This window comes from Pholcus phalangioides, unplaced genomic scaffold, assembly GCF_987345545.1.
Source record: "Pholcus phalangioides strain wild (caught in Gottingen) unplaced genomic scaffold, Ppha-v1.0 ptg000014l_1, whole genome shotgun sequence".
Classification (NCBI taxonomy): domain Eukaryota; kingdom Metazoa; phylum Arthropoda; class Arachnida; order Araneae; family Pholcidae; genus Pholcus; species Pholcus phalangioides.
In genome coordinates this window covers 26,206,629-26,234,216 of record NW_028301607.1, presented here as the reverse complement: position 1 = coordinate 26,234,216, position 27,588 = coordinate 26,206,629, and the positions used below count along the sequence as shown (strand labels likewise).

Below are 27,588 nucleotides of genomic sequence, written 5' to 3'. Positions count from 1 at the left end.
ATTTTTTCCAGTAAATTATTATTATCTAAATAATGAAGTAAATCCTTTTCTGTTTATTCTTTTAGTGAATGGATTTCGTTAGCGACTTGATTAAGTTGCCATACGACCCTTCAAGAAGTAATTAAACTTTTACATGGCTCTTCAAGAAGTTATTCAGTTTTCATACGACTCTTCATAAGTTGTAACAAGTGTTAAGTTTTGTATAAAGTAATTAAGCTTCCATGTGACTCTTTAACAAGTAATCAAGCTTCCATACGACACTTCAACGAGTAATCAAGCTTCCATACGACACTTCAACGAGTAATCAAGCTTCCATACGACACTTCAACAAGTAATCAAGCTTCCATACGACGCTTCAACGAGTAATCAAGCTTCCATACGACACTTCAACGAGTAATTAAGCTTTCATACGACACTTCAACAAGTAATTAAACTTCCATACGGCCTTTTAAGAAGCAATTTCAAATTTGGACCCTTCAGAGAAATAATTAAGCTTTCGTACAGAACTTTTAAGAAATAAGAAGTAACTAAACTTTTATACGGCTCTTGAAGCTTTCATACGGCTTGATATAATGAGATAATAATAAGATAAACAGCTTTTTTTTATAACGGCACTCGAATAAATTATACCCTTTTTAAACGGCCTTCCCACAAATAATTCCGATTTTGATACGAATTTTTGTTCTTCTTGTAATATTGAAGGAGAGTTTAAGGATAAAATTTGTGCCTCCTCTGGTCTGGTGACCGGAGCATCAGACCTATCTGCTCCCCCCCAGTTGCGCCCCTGGTTCATGTGCAGTAGTCCCTTAATGCGGTGTGAAGCACAAGACAAGCTTTCCCATGGCATTCGGCAATAAATGAAGCCAACAGTTTAAATAATAAATTTGGTCATTTGGGCTTGACTGTTTCACTCACAAGTTAACAAGCTATAATACCCGCTGCTGCGCGGGTTTTCTTCAATTACTGGGAGGATTGAAAAAGTGACAAACCATTATGAAGGCATATACATGGTAATGAACCACGGTAACCAAAGTAAACATTTAAAAAGTCATTGCTGAAGCAAAGAAACCATTGTTGCCTGACAGGTTTTTTTTTTTTTTTTTTTTTTTGCCCGTTTCGGGCATTTTCCCACCTTGACAAACTTTTGAAGTAGCCTATGGTTCAATCCCGATCCTGTTTGGTACATATGCAAAATTTGGCGAAGATAGATCTAACACTGTAGATATGTATAGAGAACATACACAGATAGAGAATCAATTTTATATATATATATATATATATATATTACTATTATATAAATAATTTTTTAACACACATACGCCCGTAGACGCGCATTATGTGTCGGGTAAGTGGTGCCATCTATATTTTAGCTTGAAAGCTAGAAATTGACAAATGCTTTGAAAAAATCAGGAGGCTTCATTCTTTCATACATAGCAGACCAAAAAATATTTCCATGAAATCTTGAGGGGGGGGGGGGAGGTGTCAACATTTTTTTCATTAAATATGAATTTCGATTAATTCCTGAAACCATTTTTTAATCAGATATGCATTTTCGTCAATTCTGAGATTAATTTTTCATTAAATATGAATTTTTATTATTTCTGAAATTGTTTTTTCATCAAAAATGAGTTTCTATCACGGGCGGAGATAGACTTGAATGTCTCGGGGAAGGGGGAGGGGCACGGTCATTATTGTTGGGGGGAGGGCACGATGATGGTGTCAATTCATATATACACATATGCATTAGATCAGTCGACTCCACCTTTGACGCTTGGGGCATGGTTTCTATCAATGCTGGAATATTTTTCCATCAAATATGAATATTAAATATGGACTCTCATTAAAATCCTGAAATTTCATTTACTAAACATGTGTTTTCATCAATTCTGAAATTATTTTCTATTAAATATTAATCTTTTCATTAATTCTCTCTCTCTCTCTCTCTCTAGAACTATTTTTTCATCATATATGAATCTTTATTAGTTCCCAAAATATTTCTTTTAATGATTCTGGAAATATTTTTCATTGATAATGTATTTTCATAAATTGCGAGGTTTTCCACACCAATGTTTAGATTATTTCTTTCAATAATTACGAAATTATTTGTACATCAATGAATTTCTGGATTTATATCTCATTAATTCTGAAATTATTTCTATTATTTCTGAAGTTATTTCTCTCTCTATTATTTCTGAAATTATAATATTTTATAATAATAATATTTTCATTAAATATGAGTTTTCATAATTTCTGAAATTACTTTTTCATCGATTATGAATTTTCATTCATTTTGAAATTACTTTTTCATCGATTATGAATTTTCATTAATTTTGAAAAAAAATTTTCATTAATTTTGAAAATACTTTTTCATTAATTTTGAAAATACTTTTTCATTAATTTTGAAAATACTTTTTCATTAATTTTGAAATTACTTTTTCATCAATTACGAATTTTCATTAATTCTAAAATTATTTTTCCCATCAAATATGCAATAACAATAAAATTACAACTAATTAATTGAAGCGCAAAAAATAATAATTCAGAGAAAAATAATGCATTTTTCGAGAAAATGAAAATAAATTAAATTAATCAATTTGTTTCACTATTTATAATTAAATATTATAAATAATTACTTTTTAATTAATTAGATTAATTCCCATTATGAATGGGAATTTATTACCTTATGTTGAAAATATTCTCTAGATATTTTATAACTTAGTTGGGACTTCAACTTACATCAAAAAATGTAAAGAAGTTAATTAGAACTGTCAGCCGTCAATATGGTAACATTCACAACGCATCAGGTGTTACGAATCCCGCCACCTAGCGGCCGAGCGGCTCATTACCAGAAAAGTTATCCGCCTCTTTCTAAAACACCGAAAAGAAAAAAAAAAGATCTGAAGACACAGGCAAAAAGACATGCGCGACCACTCCCACCGATTAGCGAGGCCGGACTTTGATCAGCTTGTAATAGATGAGCGACTCGCTGTGTGTGTATATATAAATCGACGACACAAGAGTCCTCACCGAGACAGACAAGCCATTCCAAGCTTAGTCAGTCGATCGTCCACATCCTCAGTCATCCACGAATCCAATGGCTATCCAGAGATATCACTGAAACTAACTAACCAACGACAAATAAAAATCCTTCAAATAGTATTTAAATTAATTTTTTCACTGCAAAAATTTTTTTTCAAATTCCATCAAAAAATCATGGCATACAAGGTAAGTGTTGCGCTTCTTATTCTTGTAAACTCAGGGCAATCTCTCCGGGGGGGGCTAAAGCACTTTTATGTGCCCTCCTCCCCCAATTGAGTCAAATTCATGTATCAAAAATCTAATTGAAATATTAAGCACAATTCATTTATTCCACGTGTTATTTGTAAAGTAATTTCTTCAATTTGAATATATTGTATAGGCGTACTAACAAGAATCTTCAATAACTTGGGGGGGGGGCCCTTTTTTTACTCGGGGACCCGGGGCCCTCCTTTGAGTGGCAAATGAAAGTATATTACAGTATTTATGTTGCGCGGTAATGTGATAAATAAATTTTGGTAGGTTTGATAAATTACCCTGAATTAGGCCGGGATTACACTATAAAAGTTTTGTAAAAGTTCTTTGATAAAATTTGAAAAAATTCAATCAATAAGCGTATTGGTTATGCTCGGTTGTATTGGTTATAAACTCGAATGTTACCAATGAGATTATTGGTTTAATTTTCATGTTTTATAAAAAAATCTTTTATAGTACTTTTATAGTGTAATCCCGGCCTCTTATATGAACACTTTTACCGGCAATTATGCATAGTGCCCAAGCGTCGCGTCGTTGGTAAACATGATATAGTGTTACATCAGTTTTTCCTTTTCAACCTTTCTGAGAAGAAGGACCGGTAAAATGTCAAACAATTTGACGGACCACGTGTGTCCCGTATTACGGGACATTCGTGTAATTTTCCGTTGTCCGATTTCTTTTATACATTTCTCCCGGTTTTTTTTAACGATAATTATTTCAATTTTTAATGATTATACTGAAGCCGTAATACACAGTGTAAAAAAATAGTTATAAAAAAATATTCATCTTCATTATCTGTTAAGTTTAACGTTTTGTCCTCAATTTTTGGAATTTTAATTACGATTGGTGTGTTCGTGCCTACCTCTGACAATGTTTTTGATGACAACTGGCGATGTCCCGTATTTTACGGATTATTATTTAAGATCCCAGTTTACCGAATTTTATTATTTTCAATGAAATATGGTCAACAGATCATTTGAATATTTTTCTCGTGAAATGCATTTTTATTTACTGTGATTTGTAGTAGCCCCTTTGTTTCCACACCCTTCAGCAATTTTAGCACTAATTATCAAATTTGCATATAAAGCAATAAATTGCAAGGCTTTACAAAATTTTAGTATTATGTATAATAACCGATTTATAACATTTACCGTAGCATTTATATTTCCAATATGCAATATATTTTGTGGGTGCCTATATTAATTACTTATATAAAATAGAGTTACAGCGAAACCTCTCCACAACGGTACTCGATATGCTCGATCCAGCAATAAATCCCTCTACAACAGTGGTGCTGCACAACCTTTTCAGTCCATGGGCCTGATATGCGGTAGTTCGACCGCTCGCGGGTCAGAAACTTGTATGAGTAGGGTAACCATATGACCCGTACTTTTACGGGACATTCCCGTAATTTTGTTGGTCGTCCCAACTTTTTCATAAAATGTCCCATTTCTCCCCCTCCCCCTTCTCAAAATGGGCTCAGTTCGGATTTTTGAAAAATCAACAATTAAAATTATTCTCATGACTTTTAAATTAATGCATTTGAAAATATTTTTGACTGTAATTGGCAACTTCACTTGCCTTTGATAATTGTTTTGGCTACAATTAGTAGTTTACTTGCATTTGAAAAATTTTTTTTTAGCGATAATTTGAGATATTAGATTTATTTAGCTTCTTTCCGCATTCCATTTTTAACTGGCAATCAAGGGCGCGGTAACCCGGTCGATAAGATGCTCGCCTAAAGTGCCAAAGGATGTTTAGATGTGTCGCGAGTTCGATACCCAGTTCGTCCCTGTCAGAAAACTTTCCTGACACAGGGGTACAACAAAAAACGGCGATTTGACCGCAGCAAAAATTGCTACCGCAGGGAGTCCCCCATCGAGGGGTTAGCGCACCAACCTCTCGATGAGTATGAAAAACAAGCCTGCCGTTCGGAATCGGCAATAAATTGTAGGTCCCGGTCTAATTAGCCCTCGTGTGCAGAAAATGACCGTGGTGCGACAAAAATGATCAATGATCAAAACTGGCAATCATTCCCCTCTACTGTCATTGATTCACCCACGCCATTTAAATTTTCGAAAAATTTAAAACTTTTTTTTTGTCACCATCAATCGCATTCTCATGTTTAGGCCTTGGCCAATACACACATTATTGTATAAATAAATAAATATCCCGCATAAAAATCACGTATTTTAATGTAGGAAATATGGTCAGCCTAGGCTTTTATCGTGTTGCGTGTATTCATACTTCTTTACGGGAACACTGTTCGCGCGAAAAACGAAACTTCTCGGTGGACCGCATTTGGCCAGCGGACCGGAATTTGCGTACCCCTGCTCTACAACGATATTTCTTTGTATTTGAAAGAAAAAAAAATGTCTATAGCAGGGGTGGCCAACTTCTTTCTGTTCACGGGCCAACACAATGGTTGCGGGCCGCATCACCGGTGCAACTTCGGTATAAGCCGCTTTATTATTAATTGAATTTATTAGTTAGTTATTAAATTAATTTCGTCACTAGAAATAAGAAGTTTGTTAGCAGTTTGTTAATCAATAAATCTGCTGTTGGAACCGATAGTTCAAATAATGATTGCAAATTTAATTTTTTCGCGGTACTTTTATCTTGTTGCGGGCCGCACAAAATCACTTCACGGGCCGCATGCAGCCTGCGGGCCAGCTGTTGGCCACCCCTGGTCTATAGCATAGTTTCCCCAAACTTTTTGTTCCACCGCCCCCTTTTCTTCAGAATTTTTTTTTCCCTCTCCAGCAAACTAACTAATGGGAAAAAAAACCCATAGGATCCTATGTTATACTCGCGTAGCTTCTATCGCCCCCTGAACCTTTCCATCGCCCCCTACTGGGCGATACTTCCCACTATCGCCCAGTGGTGGCGATAGTAGTCTATTATTAGTGGCTAATTTTAGTCTAATAGATTATTAGACTAGTCTACAGTCTCATAAACTCCTATCGATTCAACGATATCCTTTATTACGATATATTCCTCTGTAACGATGTTTCTTTTTATGAAGACATTTCGAAACAGCCACACTACAATATTTTTTATAATACGCTCAAAATATCCTCCAATATATTTTTAAATTTCTCACCAATTTTTGTTATTTCGAGGATATCTAATAGCACCGGTAATCAGTATCTTGCACTACCAACTCAGGGACCTTCAACCTTCCAGACATCACGGGCCATAAGAAAAAATTCATGAAACCCGAGGGCCAACAAGTCACACTGTAGTATCTAGATTCACTCAGTGGCGTCTCAACGGGTGGGCTCAATAGGGCCCAGAGCTCTGAGTAAAAAGCAGAGCACTATATCATTCAAGAATAACTTCCAAATAAATGGAAATTCATGATACGAATTTCTTTCAATATCTTCAGAATTAATGGAAATTCATACCATGAAAATTTTCATTAATTCTGAAGGGTTTTTTTTCAACTAATGGAAATTTTCACACACACATTGAGCTTCTGAAACTATTTCTTTATTGAATGTGAATTTTTATTTAAATATGAATTAAAATTCAATTTTTTTCATTAAATATGAATTTTCATTTATTCTGAAAGTATTTCTATTAATATAAAAAATATTACTTTGTATATAATTCTGGAAGTATTTGTCATTAATCGCGTGAATTTTCATGAAATGTACAACACTTCCTCCGCACCACCAAATCGTTTCTTTCAATAGTTATGAAATCATTTCTCTGACTTATTCTAAAATTATTTATTTAATGATTCTAAAATTATTTTTTAAAAAATTTTAGTGATTTAAAAAAAATTTAGTGGTTCTGAAATTACTTTTTTTAATGATTTTAAAAAACATTTTAATGATTCTCAAAAAAAATTTTGATTATCCTAAAAAAGTTTTGATTATCCTAAAAAAATTTAATGATTCTAAAAATTATTTTTCTTAATAATTCTAAAAAAAATTTCAATGATTCTAAAATAATTTTTTTAATGATTTTTAATTTTTTTAAATGATTTTTAATTATTTTTTTAATGATTTTTAATTATTTTTTTTAATGATTCTAACAAAAAGTTAACGATTCTAAAAAAAAATTAATGATTCTAAAATTATTTGTTTCAATAATTCTAAAATTATTTCTCTCTTAGTTCTGAAATGTTTTCTAAAAATAATTTTAAAATTGCTACTTTCACTAATTCTGGAATACTTTAGCATTTTTGTGAAGGCTAACTATGTAAGCCTTTTCGTCGGCGAGTCAATGCAAAAAAAGATTCAACGGCCACGTGTGGCTCAAGGTCAGATTTTACCGAATATTGCCGTAAAGCTGTTTTCTGTGTAGTACACAAAAGTAGTGTGCAGTATGCAACTTTACAGGACGAAACAATTAACTTTGATCATTTGATCATTTTTGTCGCACCACGGTCATTTCCTGCACACGAGGGCTAATTAGACCGGGACCTACAACTTATTGCCGGTTCCGAACGGCAGGCTTGTTTCTTATACTCATCGAGAGGTTGGTACGCTAACCCCTCGATGGGGGACTCCCTGCGGTAGCAATTTTTTGCTGCGGTCAAGTCGCCGTTTTTTGTCGTATCCCTGTCAGGAAAGTTTTCTGACAAGGACGAACCGGGTATCGAACTCGCGACACCTCTAAACATCCTTTGGTACTTTAGGCGAGCATCTTATCGACCTGGGCTACCGCGCCCACGGAACAATTAACTGAATTTTAGTAATCAACTACAGATAAATAGATAAATGCATTTTATGGTAGTACTAACAACGCTAATTCAGAAGATAAGCCCACAACAGTATATAGTTGGTGGCAACTGATGGTATTTCTCGATATAACGATAACTTCTCTACAACAATATTTTTACTTAGTAAGCAGAGTATCGATATTTCACTGTATTTGAATGGCAGTTCAGAGCTATTCTTTTTTTCTCGATCCTAGTTATTCTAAGCTATTCTGATTCTCTTCGAACTATTTTAAGCTATCCTGATTCTGAGCCATTTCCTGAAATTGAGAGGCTACTACTGTTTCTACTTCAGCGCCTCACGCCACAGCGCGTGAAATAAGGAAGGCAGGGTCATGTCTCCAGTGTTGTAGATGGTAGCATGCTTGCGCCGTATGCAAGAGGGGCCTGGGTTCGAGTCCCGGCGGAGACGTGATGACTTTTTTTTTTTCCGAGTTCACCTCAGCATAATATCCGGAAAATAACTGTTTCCTTGATATCTTGGGCTGTGAGAAAAAGCCATCTATCTCTCTCTATCCTGATTCTCTTCGAACTATTCTAAGCCATTCTGATTCTCTTCGAACTATTCTAAGGTATTTCGATTCAATTCTTCCTTCAAGCTGTTCTAAGCTAGGCTGATTCTGTTCGAGCTATTTCGAGTTATTTCAATTGAGTTCAAACCATTTTCAACTATCCTTGTTCTGTTAGAATTATTCTATACTGTATGCATATAAGCTATTTCAATTTGATGCAATAGTTGTTCTACTCTATTTAAATTCTATTGAAGCTTTGCTAAAAACTATTCCTATTCTGTTTTAGATATTCTAAACTATTCCAAAAATACATGAGTAAAATAGTTACGTATAACGTAAATTTTTTCAGTGTTTCGGAAAATTTTCTATTTGGTATGAATATTTGTTTAAGTATAGTTAGTGTGAATTATTTCCATGTATGTTATGTTATTGAGCTATTCCAATTTTTTTCTCAAGTTTTGAGTGTACTCATATTCTTTTCTAGCTATTCTAAGCAATATCAGTTCAATTAAAACTATGATTTTGAGTTATCCCTATTCTTTTCGAACTGTTTTAAGTTATTTCAATTTAATTCCCTATTCTAAGCTAGTCTGATTCGGTCGAACTATTTAAAGCCATTCCTATTCAAATCAAACTATTTTGAACTATCTTTTTTCCTGTTCTAACTATTCTAAGCAATTTCAATTCAATTGTAACTTTTTTTTTCCGCTATAACTATTCTTTTCTAACAATTCAAAGCTATTTTATTTCTAAAAGCTATTCTATGCTATTTCATTTCGATTCGAAGTCTATTCTATTCTATTTCATTTAGATTCCAACGCATTCTATGCTATTTCATTTTGATTCGAAAGCTATTCTGTGCTATTTCATTTAGATTCGAAAGCTATTCTGTGCTATTTCATTTAGATTCCAAGACATTCTATGCTATTTCATTTAGATTCGAAGGCTATTCTATTGCTATTTCATTTAGATTCCAAGGCATTCTATGTTATTTCATTTAGATTCCAAGGCATTCTATGCTATTTCATTTAGATTCCAAGGCATTCTATGCTATTTCATTTAGATTCCAAGGCATTCTATGCTATTTCATTTAGATTCGAAGGCTATTCTATGATATATCATTTCGATTCAAAAGCTATTCTATGCTATTTCATTTTGATTCGAAGGCTATTCTATGCTATTTCATTCGAATTCAAAAGCTATTCAAATTCTATCGAAGCTCTATTCCTATTCTAGGAACTAGGAAAGATGCTTTGTGAAGAATATATTGAAAAGTTTCTTTCTTAGATGCGTCGTAGGCTGAGAAAAAGCGTATAGCTTTGTATTCCTATTCTGTTCTAGATATTCTGAACTATTCCATGAGTATAGAAAATAGTGCATTTTATTATAATTTTCTTTCAGTTTTTTTGGAAAATTTTTTATTGGTAAGAGTAAATTAATTACTACTTGATATTTTTACTTAAGAAGCTATATTTAAAATAATTTTAAAGAAATAATTTTATACTGAATGGAAAAACTAGAAACAGAAATATTAAATTTTCTGCTCAGTTGATCAACAAGTTAAGTAAATAAAAACAATTATTGTGCTTTATTATTAGATATTTCTAGTAAAATGTGTTTCATATTACTACGCTGCATCTGCTAATTTCTGAAATTATATGAAAAATATTATCACATATATAATTTTATATACTCCGACAACTCTCAGTATTTTGTATCTGCATAACCGCTATTATTTCAATATAAGTTTGCGTTTATATTATTTAGTACATATAATATACCGGCTCATAGTTATATTGGAAATGTTTTTTTTAAATCAAAATGGAGTCAGCAATGTGTTATCTGTATCCATGTTTCTTTTCGCTGACTCTGGAATAGGAAATACGTTGATCTCGTTGTTCTTCAGTTTGAGTACGTCTAAGCTATTTTAAGCTATAACAAGACCATTCAAAATATTCTCAGCTAATGCAGTTCTTTCAGAATGTTCTGATCTAGTTATTCCGTTCAAAATATTCTAAGCTAGCTATTCCGTTCAAAATATTCTAATCCAGTTATTCCGTTCAAAATAATCTAAGATATTCCACTTTTGTTTAAAATATTCTGAGCTGTCGCAATTCCTTCAAAATATTCTGTATGTACAGTATAAGCTAGTTTTTCCGTTCAAAATATTTTAAATTGCTGTACCATATTCCACAATTCCCTTCAAAACATTCTGAGTTACCGTATTCCAATTCCGTTAAAAATATTCTGAACAGTTATTGTTCCTTAAAAACATTCTGAGCTATTCCGATTCCGTTTAAAATACAGTATTTTGAGCTGTTGCAATTTCTTCAAAATATTCTATAAGCTAGCTATTCTGTTGAAAATATTCAAAGCTATTACATTTCCATTCACAATATTTTGAGCTATTACAATTCGGTTCAAAATATTTCCAGCAATTTCACTTCCTTCAAAATATTCTAAGCTAGCTATTTTGTTCAAAATATTCTTAACTACATTTTTCCAACTCCGTTCACAATGTTCGCTATTCCAATTCCGTTTGAAATATTCCGAGCTTGCAATTCCCTCAAAGTATTCTATGTAAGCTCTTCCAATTCTATTTTAAATGTTGTAAGTTATTCCAATTCCGTTAAAAATATTCTGAGATCGTACAGAAACGGGGAGAAAGGAACCCCGAATCCCCAATATTTTCAATAACTTTACGCCTACGTGTATGAGGTTTTCGTACTTCCAGAAAGATTTGATAGGTTCCTAGAAATGCGAATTAGATCTGTATACCACTAGAAATGCGTAGTATGTTTTCGTATTCCTAGAAATACGAAGAAGCTTACATAAAACTAGAAATGCCAAGATTTTTTATACCACTAGAAATGCGAAGAAGATTTGTGTAGCACTAGAAACGCGAAGATTTTTATATCACTAGAAATGCGTGCGTGATATTTTTTCGTTCTCATAGAAATGCGAAGGAGATTTGTATACTATTTAGGTGGTAAGTAAATGCGTGGTAAGTTTGCGAGGTCCTAAAAATTCGTGACAGGATTGCATAATCCCAAAAATTCGTGTAGTAGTTTACGTACTCCAAGAAATGCGCCCGCAGCTTGCGTATCTTTAGAAATGAGTGAGATGTGCGTACTCCTAGAAAAGCAGAAGAAACTTGCACTACTCTCCTTGGATAGTCTCCTGGAATTAAATAATAATGTCGTAACTAATGGCGATTCTTTTATCATTTAACTCGTGTGTTACCCCCGTTGTTTATCATCCTTCTCACACATTTGTCTGGAACATTCTGGAGGGTTATGAGTATCACAGATTGAGAACCACTGGTCCAGAATATATGAAGAATCAGAATATGTAATGATCAGTGTACGACGATGTCATTAACGTCTAAAATCTTAGAAAGCCTGAAATCGGTGGAGTTTTCAGAATTTCTGATAAATAGCTAAAAGTCAAGGATACTTCGAAGAATAACGGTTGATTTGATTTTTCCTTATTATTTTCTTATATTTAACCTCACAGATTTATTTTCTTCGCTAACTCTCAAAGAAGAACGCTCAAAACTTTCGGGATGACTCAATAAAACTTACATTCCCCTAGAGATGCGAAGAATGTTTCTGTACCACTAGAAATGCGTGGTAGGTTTCCGCACTACCAAGAATTCGTGGTAGGTTCACGTTCCCCTATTAATGCGAAGAAGGTTTCAGTATTACTAAAAATTCATGGCAAGTTTGAGTTCTTCAAGAAATGCGTAGGAGGCTTACGTACCTATAGAAATGCGTGGGTGGTGTGCTTTCTCTCTTACAATCAAATATAGTGTCATAATAAATGTTTAAAAGTTCTTTTTATAATTTGATTCGATTTTTACCATCATTGCCTGTTAATTTTCGTTTACCGCTGTATGGTCATCACGTATCCCTGAGGCTACGATGAGTACGGCAGGTCAGGAATAAAAACTGGTCTAGAATATGAAAATCAGAATGCAATGACCCCAGTCCCAGAGTATTTCATTAACACCGGAAATCCCAAGAAAGCCTGAAATCGATGGAATTTTTGGAATACCCAAAAAAAAAAATGGCTAAAAATAAAGTATAGCCTCTTTCGAAAAACAGGGTTAAATTTATTTATTTCATTTTATATATTCTTAAATTTAATCTTAAAAAATAATTTATTTTCTTCGCTTAATATTTCTCATAGAAGAACACTTAAAACTTTTGGGATGACCAAATATATAATTTACAGTTAAAATTCATTATGATTCAAAAAAAAATGTAATTCTCGTAATTTTTGTGTTACTTATTCACACGTTATAAAACAAATTTGAATTTTGGGCTTGTTTACTTCAGTTCGAAGCAAATAACAATGAGGAACTTCGAAATAAGGAGATATCGATATTATATCACTTCCCTCAACGATAAACATCTCATTCGATTCAATAATTCCAATACAGTGGCCATGAAGTGTCAGAAAAACATGGCTCTTGTTTTTGAAATTTTTACGATATCTCTCATGTATTTTTCTTTTTTTTTTTTTTGAGAAAGAGAGAGAAGGAAACAACGTTATCTCTCTATTATCTCACTATAAATTTATGGATTTTATTTTCCTTTACATTTGTTTTTTATAATTTTATAATGGGTTAGATCATTCAAATCGTCATAGATGGGGAATATCATATTACACACTTTATTCATTTCTATACATTTTATTTGTTCTTTAACCTTTGATATTTCTCTAGGAGAATCAATTTCCCCCGATGGACACAAGCACGACGTACAAGCTTTTCCTACGTGTTTATATGAGTATGCAAACCTACCACGCTCTTCTAGTGGTCCGCAAGTCTTATTCACATTTCTAGGAACATACAAACCTACCACTCCTTTTTGGTACGAAAGTCGGGAACAAACGAAAAAGAGCAAACTTGCCATGCATTTATAGGATCGCGCAAACCTATACCACACCTCTCTATTTGTATTCAAATCTCTTACACATTTTTACATTTTTAGAAATGTGCACACGTACCAGGCATTTCTATTGGTGTGCAAGTCCCCTACGAATGTTTAAGAGTGTAGCAACCTACCAAGCATTTCTAGTGGTATGCAAGTCTCCTACGAAATACAATGGAAACTTACCTCACATTTCTAATGGTATGCAAGTCTCCTACGAAATACAATGGAAACTTACCTCACATTTCTAATGGTATGCAAGTTTCCTTCGCATTACAAAAAATGTGCGTACCTGCTGGACATTCCTAGTGGTATGCAAGTTTCCTTCGCATTTCTAAAAGTGTGCAAACCTACCGCGCATTTCTAATGGTATGCTAGTCTCTTTCGTATTTCTATACATAGGAGCATACAAACATACCACAACTTTCAAGTGATATGCAAGTCTCCACATTTTTAGGAGTGGCAAACCTACCGCGCATTTCTATTGGTATATAAGTCTCCTAGGAAATACGAAGCAAACTTACTACACGTTTTTAATGGTATGCAAGTTTCCTTCGCATATCTAAGAGTGCGCAAACCTACTGCACATTTCTAGTGCTATGCAAGTCGCAAACTATGCAAATTTTCTTCGCATTTTTAAAAGCGTGCAAGCGTATGACGCCTTTCCAGCGGTATGAAAGTCTCCTTTGCATTCCTAAGAGTGTGCAAACCTATCACATCTTTCTAGTGGTATGCAAGTGACCTATACATTTTTAGAAATGTGCAAATCCATTGCACACTTTCAGTAGTATGTAAGTCTCTTTCGCGTTTCTACAGGAAACACACAAACGTACCACACCTTTCTAGTGGTATTCAAGTTTCTTCCGCATTTCTAAAAGTGTGGAAACCTACCGCACATTTGAAGCGGTAAGTCTCCTTCATGTTTCTAGAAGCACCCGAATCTACCGCGGATTTTCAGTAGTGTGCAAATCTCCTTCGCACTTCTGAGCGTACAAACCTAATACACTTTCCTGGTGGGTACACAAGTATCCTTCACATTTCTAGTGCTGCTTCTACGATTAAACAAGCTTCGTATGATCGTCTATGGCAGTGGGTTTTCAGCCTTTGAAAGAGGCCGCGGCCTGGTTGATTTCTTTTTTCTTTTTTTTTTGTGAGTGGAATTCCTGGTCATACACGTGGCTAAACAGTGAGTCATTCGCAGCCCGGTTTGACTGATGGTAGGGCCCGGTACCGGGTGGTTGAGAAACACTGGTCTATGGGTAAGCAAGTTCCTGACGCATTTGTAGGGGGTATTTCTAGCATGAACGGTTTAGAACCAACGATATTAAGAGTCGTACAAAAAGGGCTGGTAGCATTATAACCAACGTTTCCACGGTGAGAGGTTTCTACATGACAGGTCAATAAAAGATTGGTATGATTCACTCTAGACGATGAATGATTAATTGAATGATTTTGTTTTTCTTTTCTGCCGTTGATAATATATATCGGTACTCAAGTCCTCAATCTTCCATCAAGTACCAAATTGAAAGATAAATATCTATTTATAATTATCGAACAGAAGTTCACAGCAAATCGGTGTGAAAAACAAGAAAGAAAAATCCATCCATTTTTTTTCTTAATCTCGGCCATATCTTCTTAAGAAAAACATATTATTCCTCTTCGGTCTCTTTTTCTTTTTCTTTTAAACTTTTCCTCAATAACTCTTATCCAATCATTTTCGATCGCAAACCCATCGTTGATCCGATTGGTTTCTGTTGTTGCTGCGGGAACTGTTATTGGCTGGTTCGATGCACTAAACACCGTTCGAAAAACTAACTCGCGAAAAGACTTTAGAATGAATGACCTTAAAGAAGCCCAAATCTAAATGTTATAACTTGTTTACATCGTGGAAAGATTTATGCGAGAGAGAAAAATACAATCTTTTTCCCACTTGTATTATATTATATACGCCCTTTCCCTGCCTTGTTTACTTTGATTTTGTTTATCCCGTGTGTGTGTGCGCGAATCGAGAAAAATAAAAGATCGATTCTCTCCCATCAGCTGATTATGGAGATCTTATGAAAAAAAAAAAATACTGTGGGAATAATTTCTGACTAATTCTTGATTAGCCTGGTGATTGATGGATGGCCTTCTAGGTTTTCATAAGCGTAGAAATTGAGAGCTGCTGTCGCGGGGGAATGTTACGTTAAAAGAAAATTTTCATTTCATTTTCGGTGTGCCTCGGACTTTGGAAAATTATGATATTCGGAAATATAATCAGGGAAGCACAACCTTTTCAGTCCGCGAGTCAGATATGCACCAATTCTGCCACTCGTGGGGTCAGAAATTTGTATGCACACACAGGGTGGCCATACGACCTGTACTTCACTGGACATAGCCGTCCTAACTTCTTCATAAAATGTCCCGTTTTTTCTCCCCCTTATTTTAACGATCCTTATTTTTATCTCGATTTTTGATTTCAAAAACTGAGATCAGTTTCATGATTTATAAATTAATGCCTTTGACAATTTTTTTTTTTTTGGCGGTAATTCGCTAGCACAATTTCTTTTTTGTCTGTAATTGGCATCTCTGCTTACCTTACTTGCCTTGCCTTTGACAATTTTATCGATATGGCAACTTTACTTGGCTTTGACAATTTTATCGACATGGCTGTAATTGGAAAATTTACTTGCATTTGATAATTTTTTTGGTTGTAAATTGCAGCAATACTTGCCCCTGACATTTTTTTTTTTCTGCTGTAACTGGCAAACCCCACCGTCGCCACAGCTGTGGTTGGCTGAAGTTGGTTTTCTATGTTTCCCAACTTTGTGGCGCGAATGTAAGCTGATCTCCCAGTTAAAAAGTCTCCCCACACAGAGCAACAGGCCTGCAACGGTGATCTACAATTATTCAAGCATTACATTTCATTCATAGTTTTAAAAATTGATGGCAGATGGCAACACTATGCAAGCATTACACAGAAACGAACGTCACGTAAGGTTCACAACACAAACACACACATTTTTTAAGCATGGTCCAGGTCTTCTTCGACCCTACCAGCTTATATATCTTCATTGAGACAGAGCGGCAGGCCATGATCTGGTTAGGAGGGGGCTGTAACTGACAACTTCACTCACCTTTGACAATTTTTTTTTTTTCGATATACCGTATTTTTATGAAGGAAATATGGTCAGCCAAGATATTTATCGTGTTGTGTGTACATTGATACTTTTCTACTGTAACAACTGCCGCGGGCTGGATCAAACACCTTAGTGAGCCGGAGGTTGTGCAACCCTGTTCAAACTGCCAAAAACGACCACCAACTGCCCCATGGTGATGCAGTTGGTAATCGGCTGAAGTTTGTTTTTTGTGGTTCCCAACGTCTAGGTCGATCTCCCAGTTAAAAAGTCTCACCATAGAGAGCAACAGATAACTTTAACGGTACAAATATTCAATCATTACACTACACTCATAGTTTGAAAAATAGATGGCAGCATTAAAAATCCACGCAAAACCTAGGTAGACCGGAGTTGTGTTCGGTGTTCGGTGGGAAAGAAATAAAGAAAAGGTCCCCGAAAAAAAGGGTCCTCATTTTAACCCTTAAATTCCCAGCTTTGCATGTGTGCAAAGGGCTCTTCAAACGTTCATTAATGCAGCCAGTTTGAAGAATAAAAATTCAGAATCGCCTCAGCGCATAACCTCTTCCCACCTGAGCTGAAACTAATACAAATACAAAGGCCACAACAGACAATATGCCGAACGAGGTGCCTGAAAAAAAGGTTCCCATAAAAAATATGCGAATGTCGAATACATATCTAAACTATATCTAAAATACAGCAACCCAATAAGAGCAATAAAAAACCAGGGGCCAGAAATTTCGTTCGGGGGGGGGGGGGGACCAAAGTGACAGAACAATGGATTTGGCCATCTTTTCCCCTTTTTTCGGTCATTTTCTTACATTTCGGAGGGGAGACCAGACCCACAAGTTCCCCCCCCCCCCCCGCTACGCCCTTGCGGCGTATTAATAACTCATGGTCCATTTTATCCATCCCGTTGAAAATTTCAAACACTTCAATCATATCCCCCAACCCCGACATCTGCGCTCTTCCGCTATGTAAACATTTTCAAGAAATCAAGTCTCTCTTTATAGCGTAAGCCCCGTGTGGCATCAAGAGCACGCGTGGGTCTTTTCTGCATCCCCTCGACCAAGCCTATGTCTCTGTAAGTGTGGTCTTTAAAACCTGACGGCACACTCCAATCCAGGACGAACCAAGCCCCGGAGAAAAGTAGAAGGATCACTTCAGGAGAACGCGAAGAGACCTTTTATTCTATTCGATTTTTTGACCAACGCTGAACAATGTTCAGAAAAAACTAAGCCGCGCATCAATAAGCATACCCAGATCGGTGATCCTAGTTGCGTCCAGAATAACAACACCATTCAACTCTTAAGTGAAACGTGGGTTGTTCGAACCAAAATGAGCAACCATGATAACTAATGTCAACGCTAGACAACATGATCCGTTCATTCGCCCACCGCCAACTGACTATTAAATTTTTTTTGATTGATTTGTGTTTATTATATGTCAAAATTAACTTTAAAAAGACACAATTGATTACTTAATTTGGATTGATATCTTAACTAGGACCATATCAGTTAGGTACACGTATCGTCTCCTACATGCCAGAAGCACGAATATGCAAAATTTCACCTTTTCTTCTTTTTTATCAGCTGATTGGATACAACATTTGAATACTTCTCCGATTTCTCATCTTTCCGCTAATGAATAAAGTCTTAAAATATCTTTCTAAAAATACCAAGAGCATATAAAGAAACGTTTAAAATTTTCTTAATATCTCATTTTTATGTAATCAATAAAACACAATTTATATACTTTGAGAGTTCAATAAAAAATCTAATTAATTTTAAAAAATAATGGAAAATAAATAACGAATATGGATAATCTGAAGGACAACCCAATTTTTTTTTTTAAATACTAATAAAAATTTCTATGTCCCATATATGTACAGTGTTGAAAAATTGCACAATTCAATCTATTAGCTGTCTTCTCAAGCCCAATTACATAATCCGCTTGAATCACTTGGGCGCTGTTTATTTGTTTACCTTGTTTATCGATCGGCTTGTTTATCTTTAAAAAAGAAGAGGAACAATAATTACTCCTCAGATTCTTAAAGAAAAAAAGAAACTAAATAGCTGTATGTGAGTGAGCCTCAGGGTTGAAGTTGGGGATCATCAGCTTATCTCTCTCTTCTCTCTCAACCCATATTATCTGGGCTTTTAGAAGACGACATCGTGGTCAATAAAAATAGCCAGATTGTGGTAATAACGAAGTTTAAAATGGCAAAAAGGTGACCTAAATAAACAACTTCTGCGGTGACTGTGAACAACAGTCTTTTCACTTCCGAAATTAGTACCGGCGCTTTCTCGTATTGTAGGTTTTCCGAAATTAGAATCCTTCGAAGTTCTGGTTAAAATTTTACTCTGGAGAATTTCTCTATGTGAAGTCTGAAGTGTGGTCCAGTGCGCGACGAATTCGTATTGTCGAATCCAACTCAGTGCTTAACCCTTAAACGCTCTTTTTTTCGAGCTGATAACTTTTTTCACCGTTAATTATACGCATCGAAAACCGGAAAAATCATTTTGAAAATATGTATTTTTAATTCTTTAGCCCCTTACAGGGCCTTGTTGATGACGTGTAAAGCCTCAAAAAATTCGCACATAAAATAAATGTAAACCAAAAATTCTGAAATTTTACAGAAATGTTTACTCAACATGTGTTGGTAAAACGAAACTCGAACTTAGATATCAAACATTCGTTAGAGTATTAATTTTTAAAGTTTGAACAAAAAAAAAAATTCGAAAATTCGGAATTCAACATTTTTTTTAAATACTTCCATTTGATCAATTAGTAAATCAGCGATTCATTTACTAACACAGGTCGAATAAACATTTAAGCAAAATTTCAGAATTCTTAGTGCCATAGTTTTTTTTTAAATTTTATTGAATGAATTCAGAAACTGCAATCAGAAAATCGCATTCAAAGTGCTTTTGAGATATACTTGATATATACATATAGATATATATAAATATATATACAGTCAAACCTCGTTAATGAGTCGCTCTTGGGAGAGCAAAAATATGACTTATTAAGCGGAGTGACTCGTTAAACGAAGTAAGCCATAGCTGTGCAAATTCCTACCTGAGGACAATTGGGATTTTCAAAAAGTGACCCGGTAAGCGGAGTGACGTGTTAACCGGGTGACGCACTAACGAGGTTTGACTGTATATATATATATATATGATATATTTACACTATAATTCATTACATATTCTTTTATTTCCAAAGAACAAACCGATTGTCACGATTTATTTATTTATTTTGCATTTATTTACAATCAAATGACATATTTTCTAAAGTCATTTTTGAAAAATCTACTTCAGGGGTCATGACACCTCTTAATTGCCAAGATTTAAGTTTAAAGAAATGACATAAAAATGAAAAATAGGAGGAAAAATTAAAAAAAAGAAACTATACAGGAAAAATCTTAAAATTAATGCTACTAGATACCGAATAAAATATATTTTCGAAAAACTTCTCCTGAATAAAAGAAATGCTAATGTAAATTCTCAACAAAATTTATTTACTGTTACAAATAAAGTTTAAAATCACATTTTCGTGTCTGTGAAAAGACCTCGTGAAGACTTTAAAATGCAAATATATCGCAGAATGTACACAACAAAAACATTTAATTTAAATATTTAATAAATGCAATTACGAAAAATGCAAAGAAACGAAATTTGCAAAAGTAAATTGGACTCCGGAGCAAAAAAACAGTTATTTTTTTTTAGTGAACTCTCAGCATCTCTCCCGTCGAAAACAAATTAATTATTATTCTTATGGAAAGATAAGCGAATATTTGGTTATCTCTTGGAGAGTATTATCTCTTTTCTCTCCCAATTACAGTATTTTCACGCTTATAATACGCTTATGAAAAATTCACTGAGGAACGCCTCCTCAAAGGAATGTGTATTTTTTGCGTGGGACTATTGTTATTATGATGAGGCATTGATAGAAGAAATTCTTTTTCCCTTCTTCGTCTTTTATCGATTTTAGAAATTCGTGGGGGAAATTTAAATTTTAAATTTCTTGTTAAAAGGTCAAAGTAATAGTTCAGGAAGTAGCGTTTTCCTCTTTTGCCTGGCAATTATTTCGAATTTTTAGTGTGGTTATTTATGTACAGGGTGTCCAATAAATTCGTTAATAGTTTAAAAATTCACAAAAATTTTAGGAATTGGTATGCAGTTGATTCCCGTTTTAACGAATGCCGTTGTAGCGAAAATATGGTTTTAACGAAAATTTTTATAATCCCGCAGATAAGTTTACATAGGAACAATGTAAAAATCTGGAATTCCTTTATAACGAAATTTCGTTATTACGAAGTGATTTCTCCAGTCTCTCGGAGTTCGTTATAACTGGGGTGACCATACGTCCCATATTTCCCGGGACAGTCCGGGTATTTTCTGGTTTTTTTTACCGTCCCGACTTTCTGGCAAAAGTGTCCCGGTTTTTCCCGTATTTTACATGAAGCCTAGTTGAATTTTTATTCTATATTGAAGCCAAAGATTGAAGTTAACTCATAAATTATGCTATGATAATTACAACTATAAAATGAAAATACTAATCTCAATTTTTTTTTGATGAACGGTTTTTTTTCGTGGAATTCATTTTAATCCATTGCAATTTCCAGCAATGCTTCATCTCCCGCCATTGTGATTTTTTAGTAATTTCAACAATATTTGGCAACTTGGTTCGGTTTTGGCGATAATTGGACATGTCCCGTATTTTCCCGTATTTGGAATCCCCTATTTCCCGTATTTCTCTCCAGAAAATATGATCAGCCAAGTTATAACGGGATTCGACTGTATTTGAATGTGTTTTTTGCCAAAAGAGTTAGGAAGTGGTTGTTGTTTTTTTTGGACGGGGTAGTTTGAATTTCGGTCGATAGAGGGCGCTGCACAGAAGCAAATCATTGTTGATTGGACCTTAGGGTTACCAGCCGTCCTTCTTTAAAAGGACATGTCCTCCTTTTTAATGTTATTTCAAGTGTCCTCCTAGGTTTCGGAAAATCCGCTTTTTTTTTTCCTCCTTTTCAGGTTTCCGGAATTATTTTTCTTTTTTTCACTGGAAACCATATCTATATTTCTTCACTGATATGAGTGTTTTTGTGTTTTTTTCCCCGCAACCGTCGAAATTCCCAGAATTTTTTCTGTTCCTGCTTTTTTTTTAGCGGTTGTGTTTTAGAGTTGGGAAAAAACACTGAGCTCTCAGTGGGGAAAAATTTCTGGTACGGCCGGTTTCATTGGTCGGAGTAGTGGCGCCATCTATTGGGAAAATGATGATAAGTGACGTCGTTAAGGCTGTGTTAGCAGACGCCCTCCTTTCTCAGTCTTCGGATCTGGCAACCCTACTGGACCTGAACCTTTCTGCAATCTCTTCTTCACCCGAAATGTTCGTAAAACTTGAGCCAGTGATTTCGGGAGGGGGTGTTTGGATGATGCCTACGTCATCTACCATCCTTTATGAAGATATGAAATATTTTTAGTGGCATCTTATTCGGTGCACCAAAAACGGGAAAAAAAAACCTTTCGATAGTTATTGGGCACCTGAACTAACATTCTCCCTATTGATAAATCCCCTACTGAGCCCATTTAGTGGTCTCTAAATGTTTCACGGATCCTTCAAGCGGTCTGGAAATGTGTCCGGGCCGCTTAAGTGCTTTGGAACTTTGCCCCGCATCACTCAAATCTGGGAATGTTCCGCAGGTAACTTGAGTGATGTAGAACCGCACTGGGGGCCGCTTAAGTCTTCTAAAACTAAGCCACATGTCACTCAAGGGATCTCTAAATGTGCCACGGATCGTTTAAGTGTTCTGGAACTGTGTCGCGGGTTACTAAGGTGATCTTTAAATGTGAAAGTTATCTTTAAGGCTTACTTCAGTGATCTGAAAATGTGCCACGGTCCACTTAAATGCTCTGAAATTGTGCCACGGGTCATTTAAGCGATTTGTAAAAATGTGCCGCTTAGTTCATTTTTACAAAATTAGGTTTGAGTGGGGCAAGCCACATCAGATAACCTTCAAGGCCACATTTGGTCTGCGTGTCAAGGGTTTACCATATATGGCTTAAAGGGTGGGTCGCAATGAATTTTTTAAAGAGAAATTTTGAGTTCTTCAAAAAGCATTGAAATTAACAGAAATCGATTATAATAACATATAAAAAGGTGTTTCCTTTCCAAATTCTGATTTCACCAGGGGCGTAGCCAGAAATTTCGTTCGGGGGGGGACCAAAGTGACAGAACAATGGATTTGGCCATCTTTTTCCCTTTTTCCGGTAATTTTCTCACATTTCGGGGGGGGACCAGACCCCCACGTCCCCCCCCCCTCGCTACGCCCTTGGATTTCACCAATATGCGTTAGGAGGTAGGGGGCAGTGATGACGAAATTTTGCTGACGGGGGGTTAGAGTTTTGCTGACAAGGGGGAGTGGGTGTCCCTTATTGATGATGTGGAGCTAATTCTTGTAAGTGCCATTGTGAATGTGTGTTTCAGACGTGTCTTCGTTTCCAAGTTTCGGAATTTAGTAATTCTAGGTGCAGCGTAAGATATCACTTTTCTTTTGGCCACTTGGTGTACCGTAGAACGTACTCCATATAAGAATGAAAGTAATTTAGCTCACGCTCAGGGCCTCAGCTAGAGGGGAGCAGGCGGGTCTCGTACCCCGTTCGCTAGACCAGAGGGGGGGGGGCGTAAATTTTATTCTCAAACCTCTCCTTCAACATTACAAGGGTGCGTCAAAATGAGCACTTGCCCCGGATGATTAAGCAACTAGTTGCGGCCTTGAGCTCACGAGACAAAAGCGATAAGCAGTGCATGAATGAAAACAATCCAAACGTACACATTCACTTGATCTTTTTCTATCTCTTACTGTTCAGGTTCTGACGTATTTCGTGTTCAGCATGTGCGTGTTCGTCTTGGCGCATTCGATACCAACGCACCACAACCTCCACAAGAGAGGCACCCAGAAGTTTTGCGGTAGGATGCTCGTCCAAGCGCTAGCCATAGTCTGCAACAACGAGTACTACGATCCGGGAATCAAACGACGGACCTTCAACGACGACATAAGCAGATTCGGTGGTAAGTGACGTCAACTTAAATGTATGATTTGTAACAAAATTTTCTGTTTGACCAACCAATAAAACGGGGTGAAGTTATGACTTTCCTTCTATCAATGGCGTCCGTCGTAACATTTGGCAGGTTTTTGAAATCACTTCATTTGCATCTCATTCCTCTGACAATGGAAGGGTACGAAGGTGACGTCATCGAAATATTCTGAAAAAAATAACTACTGTTCAGTTGGTACAGCCAGCACCTCTTAGAGATAGAAGGCCTCTGCAGTGTTTGCAGGCCCCCCTTCATTTGGGAGTCAGGGAGGCCCCCCCAGCTTTTGAAAATACACTAAAAATGGTTTATATACAACAAAAGTTGAAATGACGGCCATGAGTGTTTGCCATAAACGTCATTCAGACTAATTTGCAAGTTCCACATTTTGAAACACAGCATCCTATTTCGTTTCTTCTTATTTTTGCGTAGAATCTTAGTGATTGGCTCACAGATACCGCATGGTTCGTGGACTATTGCAAGAGGCTATGAATACGCGATTCATAATAAAGCACACATCAGAATAAGATGTACCATAATCAGTGCCGTCTTAACGTGTAGGTCCAACCGGGCACGGCCCGGGGGCCTAAAGGGAAGAGGGGCCTCACAGGAATTAGAACCGGCTGAAATTTTGGAAAATCTGTTAGGTAGGACCTCAGAAAAATCACTTGGCCCGGGGGTCCATGATGCTCTTAAGACGGCCCTGACCATAATAATTACATATTGTTCCGGATAATTTCTCTGACAAGTCCTTGAAATGAGCAGAGGATGAAACAAAACGCAGGGCGTCACAGATTTATTGCACAGAACAGCTATTTACACGTATTTATTAAGCAGAGATCTTGCCGGAACGCAACCCGCGAATAGAATGCGATCGACAAAAAGTCTCGTCTACCAGATAGAATTTCAACAACTCGACATATTTCCGTATGGTGGCGCCTCGTACAAAGCAAAAATATACCTTCTATATAGAAAAATCACGACGATTCGCGCGTGACAGTTTTATACTGTACTTCTTGTTTAGTATCATGATATTGCTAATTACTTATAGCCGTCGCCAAACGTGCCAACTTGGCGATATTTATTAGAGAATTGCATTAATGGTTATTTACAGGCGAAAAATGACATGATACATGGTAAATATAATGAATTTTTCGTAACAATACGTACAACAAATGGCAAACAATTTCGAAGCAGTAAAAAAGGTAAACGAAGGTAATATATGGCCATGCTAAGCTTCAGTGTTTTTAGCTGAGGCCTGTATCGTAAATACTGAAAAACCAGTAATGTGTTGAGAAATACTTTTGAAGAATTTTTAAAAGAAAAAAATAATGATCCACGGGGTGTATCTCAACTGAAAATATGAAAGAAAAAATAGGTTTTTTTCATATTCTTGGCCATATTCCCAACACGTAATATGCCCAGCGAAGTCCTGTGGCGCACATATCAAAAGATAAACAGGCATTTTCTCGAAAACTTATCGATTTAAATAAGTTATCCAACTAAGCAAACTTCCAATTGAAAATTGAATACGAAAAGAAAATATAACTTAGTCCGGAAAATGAATTTCGTAAGATTTAATGAATTAATACAATGAATCCGAAATTGAAATTTCAGTTAATTAAGAGACATTTTGGACAGAAAAATCCATTTTCTTCCTTGTTAGTGGATAGAAGTTCGCGAGGACGGCACTATAGACGGTCACATGCTCTGAGCGACCAAGATAAATATCGTCGTGCTCTTAGCGACCAAATCCTTCCTATTCTTTACTTCGACAATAGAGGACCGGTCCTTATGAGATGATATTATGATTGCCAAAGATTATATACCTTTCACTACGTGTGTTAAAGTGCAAATTCCCCTATGTATTGCCTATTATTTCTTTTTTCAACTTTTCGTTGTACAGTACAGTGCAGTACAGCCCGTCACCGACTTAATTTCCGTAAGTCGAATTATTTCTACGTCAGTAATTCTAATTTAAAAGCCTAACTGTTCATAGAGATGAAAACAGGGACTTCCAGTTAATTATGGCCAATAAGCGTCCAACACGGGGATTTTAAATAGTGTGCCGCTGCGCACAGGCCCGTAGCCAGAAATTTCGTTCGGAAGAGGATTAATTAAGAGCTGAACTGTACACATTCTTTTGTTTAATACAGGGTGGGAGGGGAAGCAAATACTGTATAAGGAAATAAAATCCTGATTCGCATACACAAATCTCACGACAATATTTCTCTATTATCGAAGAAATATCCCAAGAAAGGATTTGTCTGAGTAAAGAATGGAAAAGAATTGTCGCTCAGAGCACGACTAGATTTATCTTGGTCGCACAGAGCACCTGTCACTTGAAGCACGGTCGTGACAGAACACGACACCCTAGAGACCTGATCACATGAAATGACGGCGGCAAGTTTTAGGTGAACACATAGAACGCTGTTGTAAAATTGTCGAATTTCGAATTGGGGGGAGACAGCAAAATCATGTTTGCCCCAGGCGGCAAGATGATATAAAAATCCTAGTTGTGGCCCTGAATGGAAGGCCTGGCCAAACACACGAATAAAGGTAAAATGAATGGGAAAAAAAGGAAACAGCCAGACACTCGCGGCCCCGGTATGAATGATGCCAGGGCCCGGTACCGTGCCGCGGCCCAGCGGTTGAGAAACGCTGACTTAAACCATTGAGAATTCGGGATGGATGATGCTCAGAATTATTAATGCTATTTTCAGACAAATATTGCCGGAATGTTCTTACACTTTTTCATATTCTAATGACATTGATTAATTGGCATTTTTTTTTTTTTTGCAGATGACTCAGCTTGGTACAGAGACAGTCAGCTGTTGTCGAACGACGACTACCGGGAATTCAAGCGGTCACCGGTCAGTAACAACAACAACAACTACGACGGAGAAGATTCGTTCAATAGGTTATCCAGGGGAGTGTCCGACGAATGCTGCAAGAAGAGCTGTTCCATCAGCGAACTCTTAGCCTATTGCCAATAAATTAAAAATAATTAATAAATAAATCGATTTGGGAGACGGAGAGAGAAATGACGAAGAAAAATGCTACGTACACACAATATTTATGTACTGCTTTTTTTCCCCCCCATGCAGAGAAACAAGAACGGCCACGATGACGATGTTGTTGCTGCTGTGATTGGGTTCGATGGCAACCAAAACAATATTATGAATTGGCCGCCGGCATTTTTTTACGGGGCATTTTTCTTTCATTTGTTGGCCATCTTTTCGCCCCCCCCCCCTTAATGTATTATTGTTATGCATTTCTCATTTTGTTCGCGCTTCACTTGTATATTATTTCATTTGGAAAGAAAATTTTTGAAGTTTTTTCGTTGTAATTGTGTCGTTTCTGGTTTTTTTTTTCCCACCCGTCATTTTTACTGACTCTCAAACGGTGTGGCCAGTTACCTCGGGGTGCAAGCACGGATCAAGGGTGGGGGAGGGGGGGGGGGGTGATCGCTCAATAACCGAGTGATATGTTGCAGATTTGTCTATCCCGTAATATACGGGACCATCCAATGCACCTACACAATAAGTTCTGCCTGCCCCGGCTTCATTCGCAGCTGAAGATGCCTGTGTTCCCCTCAATTCGTACTAAAGATACCTCACACACACACTCAAAGATGAAGATGTCTGCCTCGGCTTCATTCGCAGGTAAAGATGTCTGCCCCAGCTTCACTCACAGCTGAAGATGTCTCCCTCGGCTTCTGGCTTCATTAGCAGCTGAAAATATCTGCCCCAGCTTCGTGCGCAGGTGAAGATGTTTGCCCCGGCTTCATTCGCTGCTGAATTCATGGCCCCCCACAAGGGTGGGGTTGACAGGGCTCTAACCCTGGGAGCCAGAACAATTACCATCATTTTTTGTTTTTTCATGCTAAATTCACTATAGAAAGA

General features: G+C 36.2%; 1 protein-coding gene across 1 annotated transcript; it reads left to right on the top strand.

The window, feature by feature from the left end:
- The first annotated feature begins 2,995 nt into the window (after positions 1-2,995).
- Positions 2,996-27,022, top strand: LOC149078368 (uncharacterized). Its single transcript, XM_089241465.1, has 3 exons — positions 2,996-3,225; positions 23,458-23,659; positions 26,486-27,022. Exons 1-3 carry the CDS (start codon positions 3,214-3,216, stop codon positions 26,677-26,679), a joined length of 408 nt encoding a protein of 135 aa, XP_089097591.1. The 5' UTR covers positions 2,996-3,213; the 3' UTR covers positions 26,680-27,022.
- The last annotated feature ends 566 nt before the right edge of the window (positions 27,023-27,588 follow it).